Source organism: Palaemon carinicauda, chromosome 1 (assembly GCF_036898095.1).
Source record: "Palaemon carinicauda isolate YSFRI2023 chromosome 1, ASM3689809v2, whole genome shotgun sequence".
Classification (NCBI taxonomy): domain Eukaryota; kingdom Metazoa; phylum Arthropoda; class Malacostraca; order Decapoda; family Palaemonidae; genus Palaemon; species Palaemon carinicauda.
This window is the reverse complement of record NC_090725.1, coordinates 170,945,271-170,962,390: the sequence shown is the minus strand read 5'-3', so window position 1 is coordinate 170,962,390 and position 17,120 is coordinate 170,945,271. Positions and strand designations below refer to the sequence as shown.

Sequence of the window (17,120 nt, the reverse complement as noted above, 5' to 3'; positions counted from 1 at the left end):
ATTCACAATAGACTGATCACCGAAAAGACTTTGTTGATAAGTCATTTTTTTTTTTTTTTTTTTTTTTTTTGCAATCAAAGAGACTAACCAAATGTGTTTCTCAAAATTAATTTGCTATGAAGAATCACACCTAAAAATTTAAGTCTATCACTCGGTACTTAGCACACGAGACGTGATAGACCTATCAATTATATTGCCCAGACTAAATCTAGTTAAAAAAAAAAAAAAAAAAAAAAAAAAAAAAAAAAAAAAAAAACACCCAAAATGCCATTCTAATCTGCTTGAGATTTTATGCAAATCTTACATTAATATGATATTTTAGGACAGGCTGCTCAGTATTCACTATTAGTGAAATTAAGGCATGGTCAGACGTACCAGCTGGAGAACTAACCTTACTTGTTATAAAGCTAGGCTTGTCAGTACAAACTAGGTCCAAGCAGTTACCAGATCTGTAAGTAGCTTCACTATGATTTGCTCACAGCCTGATTCAGAGTCAAGTCCAAAACTTTCAAGCCATGGCGATCCGTAGAAGTGTGCAGAACGAGAAACTGACTATTGTCGAGTGGTGGTTTATTCATGAGACAGGTGAATAACATAGACTTCTGCAAATGGAAAGGTAGCTTCCTGCTGGGTAGGGGACTGACCGAGCGCAGACTGGTGAGATTGGCTGGGCATTTGTGTTTCTTTACATTAACGTTCTGAAAAATATAAAAGCCTGAGTTTAACATACAATAATGAATAATATATGAGATGACAATATAAACAACAATTATGTTACGTTAACAGGAGAATATATACAAGAGTAAAAGGAGAGCTGAATTGACAATGAAGCATCATAAGACTTTTTCCTTATGACTACTCTCCCCTAAGACAATTATCAAAAGAACTTTTCATGATTTTAAGAGAGAAAAAAATGGATTATCGCAACAGAAACAGAAGAAATTGAATGAATACTGAAAATTGAAATATACATTAGTTTCTGTAGCGAGACGGGGGTTGCAGGTGATCTCGTCATCAGAACACTAGCATTGGTGGGCCTCTGCAACTTTGAGTTTTCCTTTTGCTATCAAAGGATGCCACCCCGGTGGCGGTGCCAGGGAGGTTCTAGTGCTGTTTGCCGTCTTTTTAGACTACGTTTCGTCGATTTCACTGTGGCTTCCTACGGTTTGTTTTAGGGAGGCACTCAGGGGTGCCACCCTTGTTGTTCATGAAGGTCGTTGGCGGTGTTGATGTAAGCAGGTTTCAATCTATCCACAGTTAACCAGTCTTCTGCTCCGTGGACCATGATTTTGAAGGCTTTCTTTGTTCTCTCCAGCACACGATAGGGCCCCTTGTAAGGTCGTGTGAGTGGAGGGTGGTGGGCATTCTGTCTTATGAATATGTAGGAGCATGTATCCAGGGAAGCTGGTCTGAAATGCTTCGTCCTGTGTGTGTATGTTCTGTGACGGGGCGTGAATTTCCCTGCCTTTTCTTGAAGCTGAGCGATGCTGATGATGTCGGTGCCTGGGATGGAGGGGAAGAACTTGCCAGAGGCAACGAGCTTCTCCCCATAAAATTTCTCAGTTAGAGAAGCATCACCATTGGATTTTCGAGTGGTTTGTAGACCGAGGAGGACCCAGGAAAGTTGCTGGACTCAATGTTTGTCTGTTCATCGGGCTATTAAGACCGCCTTCATTCAAGGAACGATGGCTTCTCTCGACCATGTCATTGGCCGTGGGGTTGTAGGCTATCGTGCGGTGTAGTATGGTCCCCATAAGGGGGGCGAGGGATGCCCACAGGTCCGAGATGAAAGTGGGTCCCCTGTTGGTCGTCAGGTCATCAGGGACCGCGAAACGGCTGACCCAGCTGGAGAGAAGGGCCTGGGCACAAGCATCCGTTGATGCCTCAGCCATAGGAGTTGACTATGGCAACCTTTTTGAATGGTCGATGATGGTTAGCAGGTACCTGGCATTTCTTGAAGGTGGTAAGGGACCCACTATATTGATGAAGATGGGGCCAAATCGTCGCTTGGGCTGGGAAAAACTGCCGACCCCTGATTCAGTGTGACGGCAGACCTTGCTCATTTGGTATGCAGTGCACGCCCAGTCCCATTCACGTGAGTCTTTCTTGATGCCAGGCTACACAAACTTATCTGTCATCAACTTGGTGGTCATCTTCATTGAGGGGTGAGAGAAGCCGTGGAGGATCTCGAATATCAAGTTTTGTCTAGATGGCAGGATGAAGTGTTGAGGGCGGCCTGTGCTAGTGTCACAGAGCAGCATGGGGCTATTGGGCCCCATCTTGACGTCCTCCCATTGAAGGGCGGTTGGAGAGGATCTTACGTCCGTAGTTGCATGGTCGGCTACTTGTTACCGGGGGATGTCGTCGTAGTCCACCCAGATGTGGATGGAATTGATGTTGATCCTTAACAGCGTCGGCCATTGAGTTTTTGTTCCCCAGGACATAACTGATAGTGCAGCCAAACTTGGAGATGGCTACCAGGTGTTGTTGCTGTCGATCTGACCAGCCATCCCTGGATTTGGTGAACCCATGGACTACTAGCTGGAGATCCGTGCGGATGGTGAATGGGGTTCCCTCCAGCAGGTACTTGAAGTGTCTGATGGTGAGGTACACCTACAGGAACTCACCGTCGGTGATTCTGTAGCGCGTCTCTGGTGGTTTCAGTTTCCTGCTGAAGAAGGCAAGTGGTTTTGGTTCGCTGTTAACCACCTGCTCTCGGACGGCACTGCAGTCTATGTTACTGGTATATGTACATAGTATAAGGGGGCCTAGGGTCCTGATAGGCCAGGGTTGTAGCCTTGCAGAGGGCAGTCTTCGTCAGCCCAAAGGCTTCTTGTTGAGAAGGACCCCACTGTAGCTTTTTTGGTGTCCCCTTCAGAAAGTTGAGTACGGGGGGTCAACACAAAAGCAATGCTGAGAAGGAACCTCCTGCAGTAATTTGACATACCGACGAGTTTTTTAAGAGATTATACGTAGGTTGGCATGGGGAACTTATTGATGGCGTCGACCTTTGATGTCACGGGTCGCACGCCCTTTTCCAATAGTTTGTGCTCCAGGAACTCCACCTTCTATGACCAAAAAGTGCATTTGATGAAACGCACTACGAAGCCATTTTCCCGAAGTCACTTCAAGACTACCCTAACTTGCCTTAGGTGTTCTTCCTGTGACTTGAAGAACACAAGGATGTCGTCGACATAGACGGTTCAGAAGGGCCGGTCCCCAAGGATGCTATCCATCAGATGCTGGAAGGTCATTTCTCAGGCCAAACGTTGAGTAAGAGAAGACGTAGGACCCGAATGGACTGATGATAGCTGTCTTGGGAACCTGGAAGTAGAATTTCAGGAGGTCCATCTTGGAGAAGATTGTGGCCCCTTGGAGGGCCCCGGTGAGATCCTGCATGTTGGGCAGGGGGTAGTGGTCTGGCGTTGTAGCCAGATTCAGACACCTGTAGTCGACACAAGGCCTTCAACTGCCGTCGGGTTTCTTGACTATGTGAAGTGGAGAGACCCATGGGCTGGACGCCTTTTTGCAGATTCCCATGCGTTCCATCTCGAGGAAAGCGCGCTTGGACTCTTGTAGTTTCTTTGGTGGAATATGCCTGAATTTGCCGTGGGTAGGGGGACCGATCATTATGATGTGGTGGTATATTCTATATTTGGCAGGAACACCCTCCATTTGACGAAGCTCTGGTTTGAAAACGTTGGAGAATACCTGCACTAAGCACACTTTCGGCAGGCTGGGGCTGCAGGAGAGGTGGTAGTACAGGTAGGTCCCTTGGCTGAAGAGTCGTTTGTGATGCACGTCTACTAGCAATCCGTTTTGGGAGAGGAAGTCGGTACCAAGGAGAGGCACCTTGACGTCGGCGATCAGGAAAGGCCAGCTGTAGTCCTGGCCCATGATGGATATTTTCAGTGTCCTCGTCCCATAGCAGGTGATTGGGCTGCCGTTTGCGGCAACCAGGGCTGCCCTGTCATCTGATGGGAGGCTGTGGTCGTCCTTCAAAGGCTGGTACATGGACACTGTAGCACTGGTATCCGCCAGGAACCTTTTTCTGAGTTTGCGTCGTGGATGTAGAAACCCGTGTGTTGGGCTCCACTCGATGGAAGTAGCACCACCTGGGTAGGTTGGGGCTCTTATGGTAGTGGTCCTCTCGTTGATACTGTTGCTCCTGTTGTGGTCGCTGCTGGTGTTGTTCATGCGTCATTGCAGTAGGGGCCGAGGACGTGGGTATTGGGGTCTTCTGCTGTGGACCGCGTTGATCCCTGCTTCTTCTGGCTTCATTGGATACTACTCAGCCTCCTACGTGATGTCGTTGATGGGGGTGGTGGCGGCAAGGGATCGTCAGTAGGTCAAGGGTGCGCTGGGCCTGGCCTCTGCTTCAGCCAGGAGGAGAGTTTCTTGAATGTGTCTGATATTAGCATGACCATCACAATGTCAGCATTCTTTAATTTGGTGGTGATATTGGCCAACTTGAAGTGGCACTCTTCACGTTGAAACCAAACTGTTGATGCATCGGGTGTGAATGGAGGTAACTGTAGTTTCTGTCCCATCGACACTTGGTTGGCTGTTTGTGTCAGTTGCATGACGATCGTGCCGTGCCCCACAGTTGTTAGGGGCGAGGTACTGTTGACAGCTTAGTCTGCTATCTGTTCTCACATTCTGAAGCTCAGTGATGAGCCGTAGTAAGTCCATGAATGGAGTAGGGACTACAAGCAGTCGACTAGTTATAAAATGCCATGGCAAAATCGCTATCCCAAACAATTTCATTTGAAGTCGCCGATATAAATACATAAAGGGATAGACCATTTTCGAGTGATGGTTTATTCACGAGACAGGTGCATGGCATAGACTTCTTCAGACGGAAAAGTAGCATCCTGCTGGGCAGGTGACTGACCGACCGCAGACTGGTGAGATTGGCTGGGCATTTGTATTTCTTTACATTAACATTCTGGTAAATATAAAATCCCAAGTTTAACATAAAATAATGAATAGAATATGAGATGAAAGAGCAGATGATTTTACATATAACAAAATAAACAACAATTATGTTACCTTAGCATGAAAATATATACACGAGTAACATGAGAGCTGTATTGACAATGAAGCGTTGTAAGACGTTGTCCTTGTAGGAGAAACAGAGTTTAACCACTCCCACTGGTGAGCATTAAAATCACCAATAAAAACAAAAGAGGCCTTTCTATCATCTTTTATCTTAGCGATAAAGGTAAGAAGAAAATTGAAGATGTAACCAGTGCATGAAACACAAATAGTGTTGTAATTTGCCTAGTAATATATATATATATATATATATATATATATATATATATATATATATATATATATATATATATATATATATATATACACACATATATATATATATATATATATATATATATATATATATATATATATATATATATATGACAGGTTTTTTAGTAATTTCTATATTTCCTAACTATACAAACCTGTAAGTATTTATGGGGATTATACTTTTTGCAAAGCTGGGAGGTAGCCATAAGACTTTTAGCGAGGTGTAAATTACCCCACCGCTAGTTAACGGGAGAGGTGAGGGTGGGTTGGTGGGGGGGAGGCGTGGTAGCCAGCTACCCGACTCACACACTCACCTGTGTTGTATCAGCACATTTATTGCCGGCAGGGCCTCTTGGAGGACAGGTGATGGCAAGCCAATTTGTATAAATAGCTACAAGTTTGTATTGTTAGGAAAATAAAAATACTTCCAAATTTGTCATTTGTTCCGACACTAAATACAAACCCTTGCTATTTATAGGGAATCACTTACTCCTTATGAGGGCAAAAGTTCAAACAGACTGGGTGGTCTTTGACCCTGAGTTTCTCCCGTACATGCTCCACATGTAACAAAAAAAGACCTTGACACCTCACCAAACAATTCGTACAAAACACAGTTAATGGCCTGAGTAATCAGTGTGAATGTGTGATACTAGCAGTGTGACTAGTACAGGTAAGAATTCTCAGAAACTTAGGAATCTTAGAATCAACCATAACGTTACCCAATCCCACCTCGCCAGGGGGTATAGGAACGTAGCAAGTATATTCTCTTTACCAGGTTACACAAGGGAAATGGTTCTACCTGCAGACATTGGAGGCCTACTTTGCAGAGTACCGTATGTGCTGTTACCCAGTAGGGGGAAGATGAGAGAAAGAAAGAGCCAGTCAATCTTTATCATCCAACCCAGATTTAACCATGGTTGAAATCTGCCCCCCCCCCCCCCCATCCCCCCGTTTACTACCTGTCCATCAAGGAGTTTGAGGTGTTTTAAATCAATTTTTGTATGGCCACCACAGGGACAATGGAGAATCTCTCCATGTTCCTGTCGGTCATATCTTGTAGGAAGTAGGCGATGAAGGTCTCAATGCTCAGTCCTTGACCTTGCAAATCCCATGTGGTACGCCGACTCTCTTGACCGAGATCAACACGAGCGGGAGACCAGTCCTCGAGGTCAAGTGAAAATCGACTGCTTTGAGTCCTGGGTCATCGGGGGTACCCTCTTGGACTGAAGGAAGCGAACCATGCCTCATAGAGGAGGTTTCCCTTCCGACTGAGGGCTGATGGGCTCAAATCTCTGTATGAAGTGAGTCACCACCTGCTGGGGTACCAGTTGGAAGGTAGGTTGGGTTTGCGCCACTAGGTGTGGCGTTGCGGTCACGGGAAGTTGATGTTTTGCCAGGCGAGACGGCAGACTTGGTCTTTTGTATTTCTTCTTTGGTTGGGGACCCTCATCCGGAGAAGACTTCCTCTTCGTTGACATACCCTACTTTTGGAGAAGGTTTCTATTCTCCGTGGCGGCCTTGTCAATGATCTCCTTGACCAAGTCAGTGTGGAAGAGATCCTTTCCCCATATGCTGGAAGAAATAAACTTCCTAGGTTCGTGTTTGATTGTCGCATTCGCGAACACGAACTCCCTGCACGCCCGTCGTGCCCTGACAAAGCTGTAGAAATATTTTGTCAGGGTCGCCAAGTGAGTCTTGACTAGGACAATCAACATGTCCGGGGTCTTCTGTTCCCCGGCCATTGTCTCCATGGCCACCTGAAGGGAGAGAGAAGCAGCCAGTCTCTCCTTCGTATCTTGTTCTCTACGGAGGAGAAACTTGGATAACTTGGGGAGGTTCTCGCTGAACTGGCGTCCAGCAATGTGAGCCTCCAACTTCCCGACTGAAAAGGTCAACTGGATGTCCTTCCAGTCCTTGTCATCAGGTGGCGAGGCTAGGGAGAGGGGCCTACACTCCTCGAGGGTAGGGCAATGTTTACCCGCTTCCACTGCCTTCAATACTGCCTTGAAGGATTTTTCCGCGAAGGGAAAACCATAGTATTGGGCGCAAGAAAGGATGGGTGCTTCTTGCTTAGGGCCGGCACCTTGGAGTTGATGTAGCCCCTGTCCTTCAGGCAGCCGGCAAACAATGACTGAGCTTTGGAATGGTAAAAAACTATGACCTCCTTAGGCTCCGTTTCTTCTTTGGAAGCAGGTTCTGTCCTGAGACGAATAAAGCAGTCCGGGTAGGACTCGAAGTTTGGCCAGAATTCCACATCTTCGATGGGGAGGGCGCCCAGCTTGTCCGAGATTATGATCTTGCCGTTGGTGATAGGCATGTACTCGGCAGGCTTCCATGGATTAATCTCTGAGCAGGAGGGAAGCTCCTTGACGTTCAGTCTCTTCTAAGACCCCCGGTGAAGCATCAACCGAGGAATCTCCTTCTTGAATTCCGCATCCCTCTGCTTGATCTTCTCATCAAAGATTGCCATCATAGCCTGAATGGCAGCCATGGTATCGTCCGGTTTTGTAAGTAGAGAAGTGGACGACGTAGAAGGTACGGGTTCTGGGGCCGGAACCGACGGCACGGAGAGTGACGCAACATCTTCTTCCTCCGACTCAGGAGCCACTGTAGACTCCTCTTCTTGACCTTCGGCCAATAGGTCCTTCTCGGTGCCATCTGACACCTCCGACATCCGGTCATCCTCTATGTGGATGTTCTTCATTGCACCCGAGACGTCTGAATCCACCGACAGCTGGATGCACGGGATCTCAGGGCGAGACTGAGGGATTACGGCATCCGCAGATGCCTAGGGAAAAGCATGGCTCTCATGCACTCGTTAGGAAGGTAAGGCCCCGTGGAGTTCTTCTGGAAACCACGCATCCACTAGCGTAGTTTCTCCTGAGTGATATCCCTTGACTCCGCAGATTGGGAAGACTCAAATCCCTCATGTAACAGGTCTTTGCACGTGGTACATACCTGTGGGTCCCAATACCTCAGAGACCCCTTTATAATGGAACAGCGGGAGTGCGTCTGGCACCCCAGATGGCCATAGAAGTCCTTGCGGCGCACGTTGTAGAACGCACTCTCACACTGGACATACTTCCCCTGTAAAGAGAGGAAAAGAATATGAGTATATTGAAGTCTATCACAGTAGAATTAAAATTATAGTAATCATTGTGATATAAAATCCTTTCTTTATGTAAGCTTAGGATAGGTAAGCTGGAAATGAAATAGGAAAGACACATACGTGTGAATCCCACCCAGCCAATTGCTGTGACCTTTCCCATTATTAATCCTAGGACGTCCTTTGTAAGGGGTCCAATGGAAGATTCCAGCCCGAAGGGTAGAGTGGTGTAAACAACACACACTTCCAAGGAATTAATAATGAGAATTAAAGGAGCTGATGAACAATCAGCGTAAAGAAAAGGGGGGAAGTCAGTCCCCCAATTCAGGTAGGTCTCAACAAGGGACTGCACATGGACGCACAGAGTATGTTGGAAACATATCTATTGTATAAATATATACCATAGTTTTCTGTCTGAGGTATGTAGCAATACCACAGATGTACTGGCTATTGTATATTCCCATACAATAGACATTAACGGCATGCCACCGGCAAGGCTAGTACTTGAGGATAACTCAACTGGCACAGTACTTCAATGTTAATACGGCTAGCAGCCCGCCGGCATGTCGGCGGCAGAAGGCACACCACTCCAGCCATCATTCATTGTGGATGGTAGTGGAGAAACTTTCTGCATCGCCGGCGGTCCGCCAAATTGCCGGCGACCCCCCGGACTGGCCCGCCGGCAGTCGGCGGGCTACCGACTGAAGGCACACCATCCCAGCCATCATACAATGTGGCTGAGTAGTGACCTAGGCATACACTGCCGGCTCTCGCCAGCAGAGTCAGATGGGACAGTGAGGTAGTGGCTGTCGGACCAATAACCCTGTCTGCCTTCTGCCGGCAGGGCTAGTGGCCGGCAGTCAACGTAGTTGACAGCACTAGCCAATAGAGAGAGAAAGCAATGAGTGAAGGGAGATGAAAGGGTGGCGGCGAAGCCACCCTGACTCTGCCTTCCTCTGGAAAGAGGGTTCAAATGGAAGGGAGAGCATATCAGTGATCAGGCTTCCATCCATCAGCAGCCATACCAGTAACAGACGGTCCTGGACAACGGATGGTAGTCCAAGGGAGGACCGAAGAACACTCTAAAGCATCAAGGGGGAATCTCCTGCCGGCAGCTAAACCTGCCAAAACAGCTATCCCAGAGCATCATGTGCTAGAGGGAAGCTGAACGGCTAGGTCAAACAGGCGAAAGACCAGGCTGGCCCTACAGCCCCCCGGCACTCGGTGGGATTGTAGGACAGCGGACACAGAGGTGTGATGGCTAGGCCATCACCAAAGGACAAGGCGGGGCAGGGGAAAGGGTCCTGTGAAGGGTGTGGGAGGAGCCGGCGTAAGACGTCCTCGTCACATCAACAAGGGAACTCTGTTTCAGTAACAACATCATTCCAGGTGTAGGGAGAGTACATTCTCCAGCCTAGGGTGGGCTAGTACAGTAAAGGAACTGGCATCATCAAGCCGTCCTAAACTAGGCCAAAGAATATTCATATCCTTCAGCCTAGAGTCTGCAAGCACAGGACTAGTCGCTAGACTACAGGGGGAATTCGATCCCATGACCCCTCCAAGTGCAGTCTATGGGGGGCAAGGCCCCCTATGCCAACCAACCATGTCCAACAGGAGAGTACATTCACCTTATTGGATAGCTGGAGGCACACGACAGGTACTCTGAGGTTCTAACCCAAACGCAAAGCTCATCAACAATGATTTGGAAAGAGGCAGAAAAACCCTAGCCTAACATTACCAGAATGGCAATTCGAGGCAGGAGCGGCTAGGATTGTAACCGTGGGCTACCCTCAGAGGGAAGAAGAGATTACCTTATACATACAGGTAACAGAGGATATGTGTGAAGGCCACTAGGCTATTAGCCTAGTGACATAGAGATCGACTACCTGATTCATTGAAGCTCTTCGTATACAATCTAGGAACAGGAAATCACCTGTAATCAAAATCTCATATGTATATATTGCCTAGTATCCTCATTTAAGTTGAATAACACCAGGAACACTTATTATATCATGCAGAAAAGTAAACTAAAACCCCTAGGCTAGGTGGCCTAGCGTCATCCAGATCGGCTACTCATTCGCTGAAAAGAAAGAATACTATCGGCATAGTATAACTAATTCCTAGCAATGAAGACTAAATAGCTAAATAATGAGGTAGAAGCTATTATACCGGGAAAGTCGTTCTGGCTAACTAAATAACACATTCGTTACGAACGACAATGCCAAGGATGCCTCCGGTCTAGGCAACAGCTATGCCACGAGGCAAAACTCTATTTATTTCGAGAAAAACGTTACTTTACGGCCAGAGCTACATTTATACGATATAAAAGGTAAATACTCAACTTTCCAGAGGTAGAAGAAGCTGAAGATTGCGACATGATATCCGAAATAGCGAAAGAACTGGGAAAAAACACCTGGTCAGGTGGCAGGCAGATACGACGTCATCCAAGAAGGCGACGAATATGACATCACCCGAGTACTCATAATAGTAACGGAGGAGGAGAACTTTGTAACGGCTCCTCCCTTATCTTGCCACTTCTCCCCCTCGAAGCGTAAACGCTATGTGGGGTACAGATAGCTATGTGTCGTGTCAAGAATACGTCCCCTGTTATTATGCGATATCCTAAAAGGCAACTTTAAGGACATTCGCACCAGAAGTTAGAATTCTGGAGACCTTTAATTTAATTCTCTTGGAATATCCACTGTAGTCAAATATACCCTAGGAAGCTACTGAAAGAGCCTTCCATCAGGACGACATGGCCTGAGCCCAAAAAAGATCCTTTTCTTCTGCTCCTGGCCGACGATCTACAAAAGCTCCAATGTTTCTTCTGCATGTATTCGTCCTCCTGGTCGTCACCAATGTGAGATTTGGTTGTATGATTTCTAATGAATTCACCATATTACTCACTCACTCACCTGAAAGGAGTGAAGAACTATTAGTAATTATCCAGGGGATCCCATCCTCGTCGCCAATGTGGGATTTGGTTGTATGATGTCTCATGAATTCAGCATATTACTCACTCACTCACCTGAAAGGAGTGAAAAATTATTAGTAATTATCCAGGGGATCTCACATGAAGTTGATGATTTTTCTCGGTGGGATTTAAGATACGTTGGTATTCTTAAAAATACATTTACTAGATTTCTTGTGATTACATTGCTCTGTGACAACCAACTCCGAATTGCAAGCGTGGAGCATCTCATAAACAATCTGACAAACCAAAACATTGCTAGTCAACAAAAGAGCATCACTCTCAAAAAACTTAAATCCTACTGCAATGCAAAAGTAAATAGAATCACATCCTATCTTTGAGGTAATTAACAAATGCTTGAATCCTAATATCAAAACAAATCATTTCACTTATATACATTCGTGAACATGTTTAATCAAAGCAATATGATGCAATGTTGCGCAATACATGTAACATTTGAGGTAATACAGTACATTATTACAATAATACATAACACTAGCCTAACCCAGTAGCATACTGGCAAAACTACAGTATAAGACAATATAGTAGCTAGAATTCCCGCAGTATAACAATACAGGAGTTAGAAAACTACATTATATAATGATACAGTCGTATAAAATTTCTAACATACTCTGTGTATCCTTTCACAGTCCATTGTTGAGGCCATTTAAAAAATGTTGAGGTGAAGTATTCCTTCAACATTCTGATGAATCCTAGATTCGGAACACCAATGATTACTTGTCAGTATTAATATTTTACAAGTGGTGGAGTTAGTGTTAGTATCCACTGACTCCGGCTCTACGTACGAGAGTTATTCCACTCTGTATTTTCCCTGATAAGGAAACTAAAAATATTAATATTGTAGGAGGTCACAGCAATTGCCTGGAGGGGAAACATAGATATGTGTCTTTTCTACTTCTTTTCTAGCTTACTATCCTAAGCTATGATAAATAATAGTAAAGTATACTATTTATGCATGTGTAAATTTAACAGTGAGATAAATTACCCTATACTCATTTCACTCTTTCTTTCCTTACAGGAGGAAGCTAAGGTGAAGTGTGCAGTCCTGTTCTGCAACCACAAAAGTAGGGACCTTTGTGGCCACAAGATGTGCAGGTCTCATGCCCCCTGCTGCATCGTATCTGGATCGCTGAGGTATTGGGACCCGTATTTTAACCATATATTATATCAATGATATAAACAACCTAGTACTCATTCACCCTTTTTTCTCCCTGACAGTCCTTACTCTTGTGGTTCTGCAACCACAAGAGTAAGGACTTTTGTGGGCATACGATGTACAGGTTTTATGCCCCTGCTGCATCGTATCTGGATCCCTGAGGTTCTGGGACCTGAAGGGTCGCTCCAATCGTCTGACCTTGCTGACCGACGGCTTTGTAAAAGATATCCCTGACACTACAGAGTCAAGGGACACATCAAGGGAAACCCACCAAAGGTGAGTATGAGGCTTTCAGAACTCTCCTGGACCTTAGCTACCCAACAAATCTTTGCAGTGCCTACTGTTCCCTAAGGCTCAATCGAATACGTTTGTGCCTCAAGCACAGGTCCAACATCCCTCTATTCAACGGACAGTGGACACGGATATCAACAGCCACTGCAAAGCTTAGACATCCACCAAGATCTGATGTCAGAGGTGTCCACTGACACCGGACAGGACCTACTGCTAAAATGCCCTAAATAAGGAGTGGTTCAACCACACACGGAGGAAGAAGGATCCGTTTTGACAGTGACTGAGGTCCCTCAGCTCACTGTGCCGGCATATCAACTTATGCCATCAACCTCTTCAGCCCCAACTCCCCAACTGGCTAGACAGGTCGGCTGGAGCAAAACACTCCTAGAGTCGATCCAGCAGACGCTGACACTGTTCCGGAAGGAACAAGAGGAGCATAAGCAAGATCTCAAAGAGATGAAGAGAGAGGTACAGGAAAGGAAACGCCCTGTCGCTTTCAGGGACTCCACTAAGCCCCTTAAAATATCTGACCTCCCTCACTGTTCCAAACCAACCCCTGGAGGTAGGCGGAACACATGCCCTTGTTGAATGGGGAGCTTTATATCTCCTAGAAGTTGGGGTCCAATCCCCTTAAAGAGCTTCAATTCTGGCCCAGCTTTCAGCGTACCCAGATTGCTACGTGAGACTGCGAGATGAACCTACATCCTGTGAGGAGACTATACTGAAGGAAGTCATTGTCCTCGAACATGACAAGGCACAAGCCATCCTTACCAAGACCCAGAAAGGGGCCGGATATACTAACTCCAAAGTCTCAGCATTGAGCAAGAAACATCTAACCTTCATTGCTCCTTCCTCCTGAGCCTTCCCCCTTTCAGGGAAAGCCCTAGACTGTGTCAAGAGAGCAGTCGAATAGGGAAAACCCTGCCCAATCCTAGAGAAATGCAAACCATTATCTCTAGCTACGCCCACCTGCGAGGAGAAGTGGAAAGAGGTATATCTAACCTTCTCCATCTCGAGTTTGGATCCGGAGATAGCAGGCCAGCAGTTTAATGAGAACCTTCAGAACTGCTTAGAAATGTGTGCAGGACTTTAATAACGCCCCACCCTTGTGATTTATTTGTAGGCTCTTCTCAGGTCAAAAACGGACCGGTAGAGAGCATGTGTTTGCCGCAACAACGGTGAAACACGAACCAGAAAACTGATTTCATCATGTATCTGGGGCGTAGACCCTTTTCCACAGGAAGTGGTCGAAGAAGTTATTACCAAAGCCACCACGGAGAGTAGGAACCTGCTCCAAAAGTGGGACATGTCCTCAAAGAGGAAATCATTATTAGAACTGCACAATTTCTAACCGTGACCATGACCACGGTGCCTCAAATGGTAGTCCAGCCGTAAACCACCCTCCAGATGGTCTCTCATCAGCTGGTAGCCAGTCACCTGTATTTAATCCAGGCTTTGAAAGGCACTTGACCACCTTTCGGCAATACAAAGGTAAGGGCCCAAAAAGAGGATCCTCCGGAAATCCCCCAAGGGTAGAGGAGGACGTGGTCACGGAAACATGTCCTCAGGAACCTCTAAACAATGAGAGGTTCCAGGTAGGAGGTAGACTTTTCCACTTTCAGGATAATTGAACCTTCGATCCCTTGGTCCACAGCCAAATTACAAATGGACTTGGTTGGAAATGGAACAAAAATCCACCTTTCCAAAATTCTTCCAACACTTCCCCTTTATTGGAAGAATATACCTCAGAAGTCTTGAACAAGAAGGTAATGAGGAAAGCGAAGTCCATCAAAATTCCAGGGAAGGCTGTTTTGTTTTCCCAAGAAAGACTCGGACAAACCCAGAGTCATTCTAGACTTGTCTCCACTCAGCAAGTTCATCGAGAACAACAAGTTCCGGATGCTTACAGTGCAACACATAAGGACCCGTCTACCAAAAAGGGGCGTATACAGTCTCAATAGACCTGGCAGATGCTTACTGGCACCTACCAGTCAGTCACCCCCTCTCCTCTCACATAGGATTCAGGCTACAGAAGACAAAATTTGTCTTCACAGCCATGCCCTTTGGACTAAACATAGCCCCAAAGGTATTCACAAAGCTAACGGACACGATCGTCCAGCACCTACGCTCCGAAGGAGTACAGGTAGTAGCATAACTGGTCGATTGGCGGGAGCGGGCAGCATCCAAGGCTACTCGTCTGCAAGTAGCCAGAAAGGTGATCCAGTTCCTGGAACACCTGGGTCTCAAGATCAATCGCTAGAAGTCTCGCTTTTCTCCAGCTCACAAGTTTCAATGGTTAGGAATGCATGGGAACTTTTAGTCACACCACCTCTCCATCCTATTAAAGAAGAGGAGAGAAATAGCGGCATCTGTCAAGAGACTAATCCAACACAAGAGGATTTCAAAATGCCTACAGGAAAGAGTAATGGGCTCTCTCCGGTTCGCAGTAGTGACAGACCCGGTGCTAGAAGCACAGTCAAAGGATGTGCCAGGAGTCTGGAGAAGATACGCATCAAACGCTCGAAGAGATCAACAAGGTTGACACCGATCAAACTGCGCATGCCATTAAGGCCGTGGTCAACGAATAAGAGCCAAGCACAGACAATTCTCTTGCAACCACCACAAACATCAGTGGCGATACACACAGAAGCCTCCCTAAAAGAATGGGGAGGCCATCCGCATGAAAGGAAAGGGCAAGAAATTGATCATTCCAGTTCAAAAAACTTTCCCATCAACATCTTGGAGGCTATGACAGTCCTCCTGACGTTGAGGAGACTTTCCCCATGCAGAACAGTCCACATCAGATTGGCTCTCAGCAACGAGGTGATAGTAATATATCTAATCAACAAGGCTAGAGTTCACCTCACATCAACCACGTGATATTAGCCATCTTCCGCCTAGCAAACAAGAGAAGATGGCATTTATTAAGCAGTTCACCTTCAAGTGTCCCGCGATGTGACAGCAGATGCTCTATCCAAATGAAAGCCAATAGAGACAGAATGGTCCCTAGATGCAGACTCATTCTTCTATATTTTCGATAAAAGTCCCGGAACTGCAGATCGACCTCTTCGCAACGAGCGACAACAAGAAACTACCTTGTTATGTAGCCCCTTATGAGAACCTTAAGCAGAAGCGACAGACCATGTCTCTCGACTGCATGGATGGAATCGAATTTATCTTTTTCTACAAACCAATCTCCTGCTAAAAGTCTACGACAAGCTAGGATCCTGCAGAGGAACAGCTTCTGTAGTGGCCCCCAAATGGCCCAAAAATAATTGGTTTCCTCTAGTTCTAGAATTGAAACTGTAGCTGTTTCCTCTGCCGTACCCAGTTTTATCCAAACTGGTGCAGAAGTCGGCTTTTACATTTCATCTTTGAGAACCAACAACCTGCATCTCATGATTTTTTCGCCCTAGCAGTGAACAAAAGTTAGTTTGGGATCTCGAAGAATGTGGCCCACTTCATTGTAGAGTACAAGTCAAGTCCAACCAGGAGACAATGTGGATTGTCTTGGAAGAAAGGGGTAACCCTCGTGAGAACAAGGGGACCAACAGAAAGTTCAACAGGTTTCTGTCTCTCTTTCTTCTTTTACCTACATGAACGAGGCCTGACTTCCACTACGATAACCACGTGTAAGTCGGCCCTGACTAGACCTCTTCTATACGCTTTTGAGACGAACCTCATAAGCGAACTCTTTTTTTAAGCTACCAAAGCATGCACTAGACCCAAGTCGGCAACCACTCCAAAGCCCATTACATGGGCGTTGGTCAGTCTTGCACTATGCTTCGAACCTAAACAATGAGGATTGTACTCTAAAAGAGCTAACACAGAAAGTCAATTTTCTGTTCGCAATACCCTCAGGGGCTAGAGTTAGTGAAATATTGGCCCTATCAGGGATGTAGGCCATATTCAGTTCAGAGAAGAGGGAGAACTGAATCCTTTCCCCAATCCTACTTTCTCGCCAAAAACGAGCTGCCCACCAAAAGGTGGGGTCCTTGGAGAATCTGCCCACTAAAGGAAGATGTCTCCCTATGCCCATTAGGGTGTTTCAAGGTCTATCTTCGTAGAACTTCAGACTTCAAGAAAGGACAGGTCTGCCGAGGCGAAACCTCAGGATCAAGATCTATCCCTAAAATAACTGAGAGCAATGCTCACCTACTTATTCGCAGACCAGATCCTAACAAGTCACTTGCAGTTCATGATCCTAAGAAAATTGCTTCTTCACGGAACTTCTTCCAACACTATACGAAGCAAGTACACAA

The 17,120-nt window shown here is 46.1% G+C and overlaps 1 protein-coding gene across 1 annotated transcript; it reads right to left on the bottom strand.

The window, feature by feature from the left end:
- Positions 1-3,465: 3,465 nt before the first annotated feature.
- On the bottom strand, positions 3,466-4,197 carry LOC137626693 (uncharacterized). Its single transcript, XM_068357732.1, has one exon. The coding sequence runs from the start codon at positions 4,195-4,197 to the stop codon at positions 3,466-3,468; it is 732 nt and encodes a 243-aa protein (XP_068213833.1).
- Between the last annotated feature and the right edge of the window lie 12,923 nt (positions 4,198-17,120).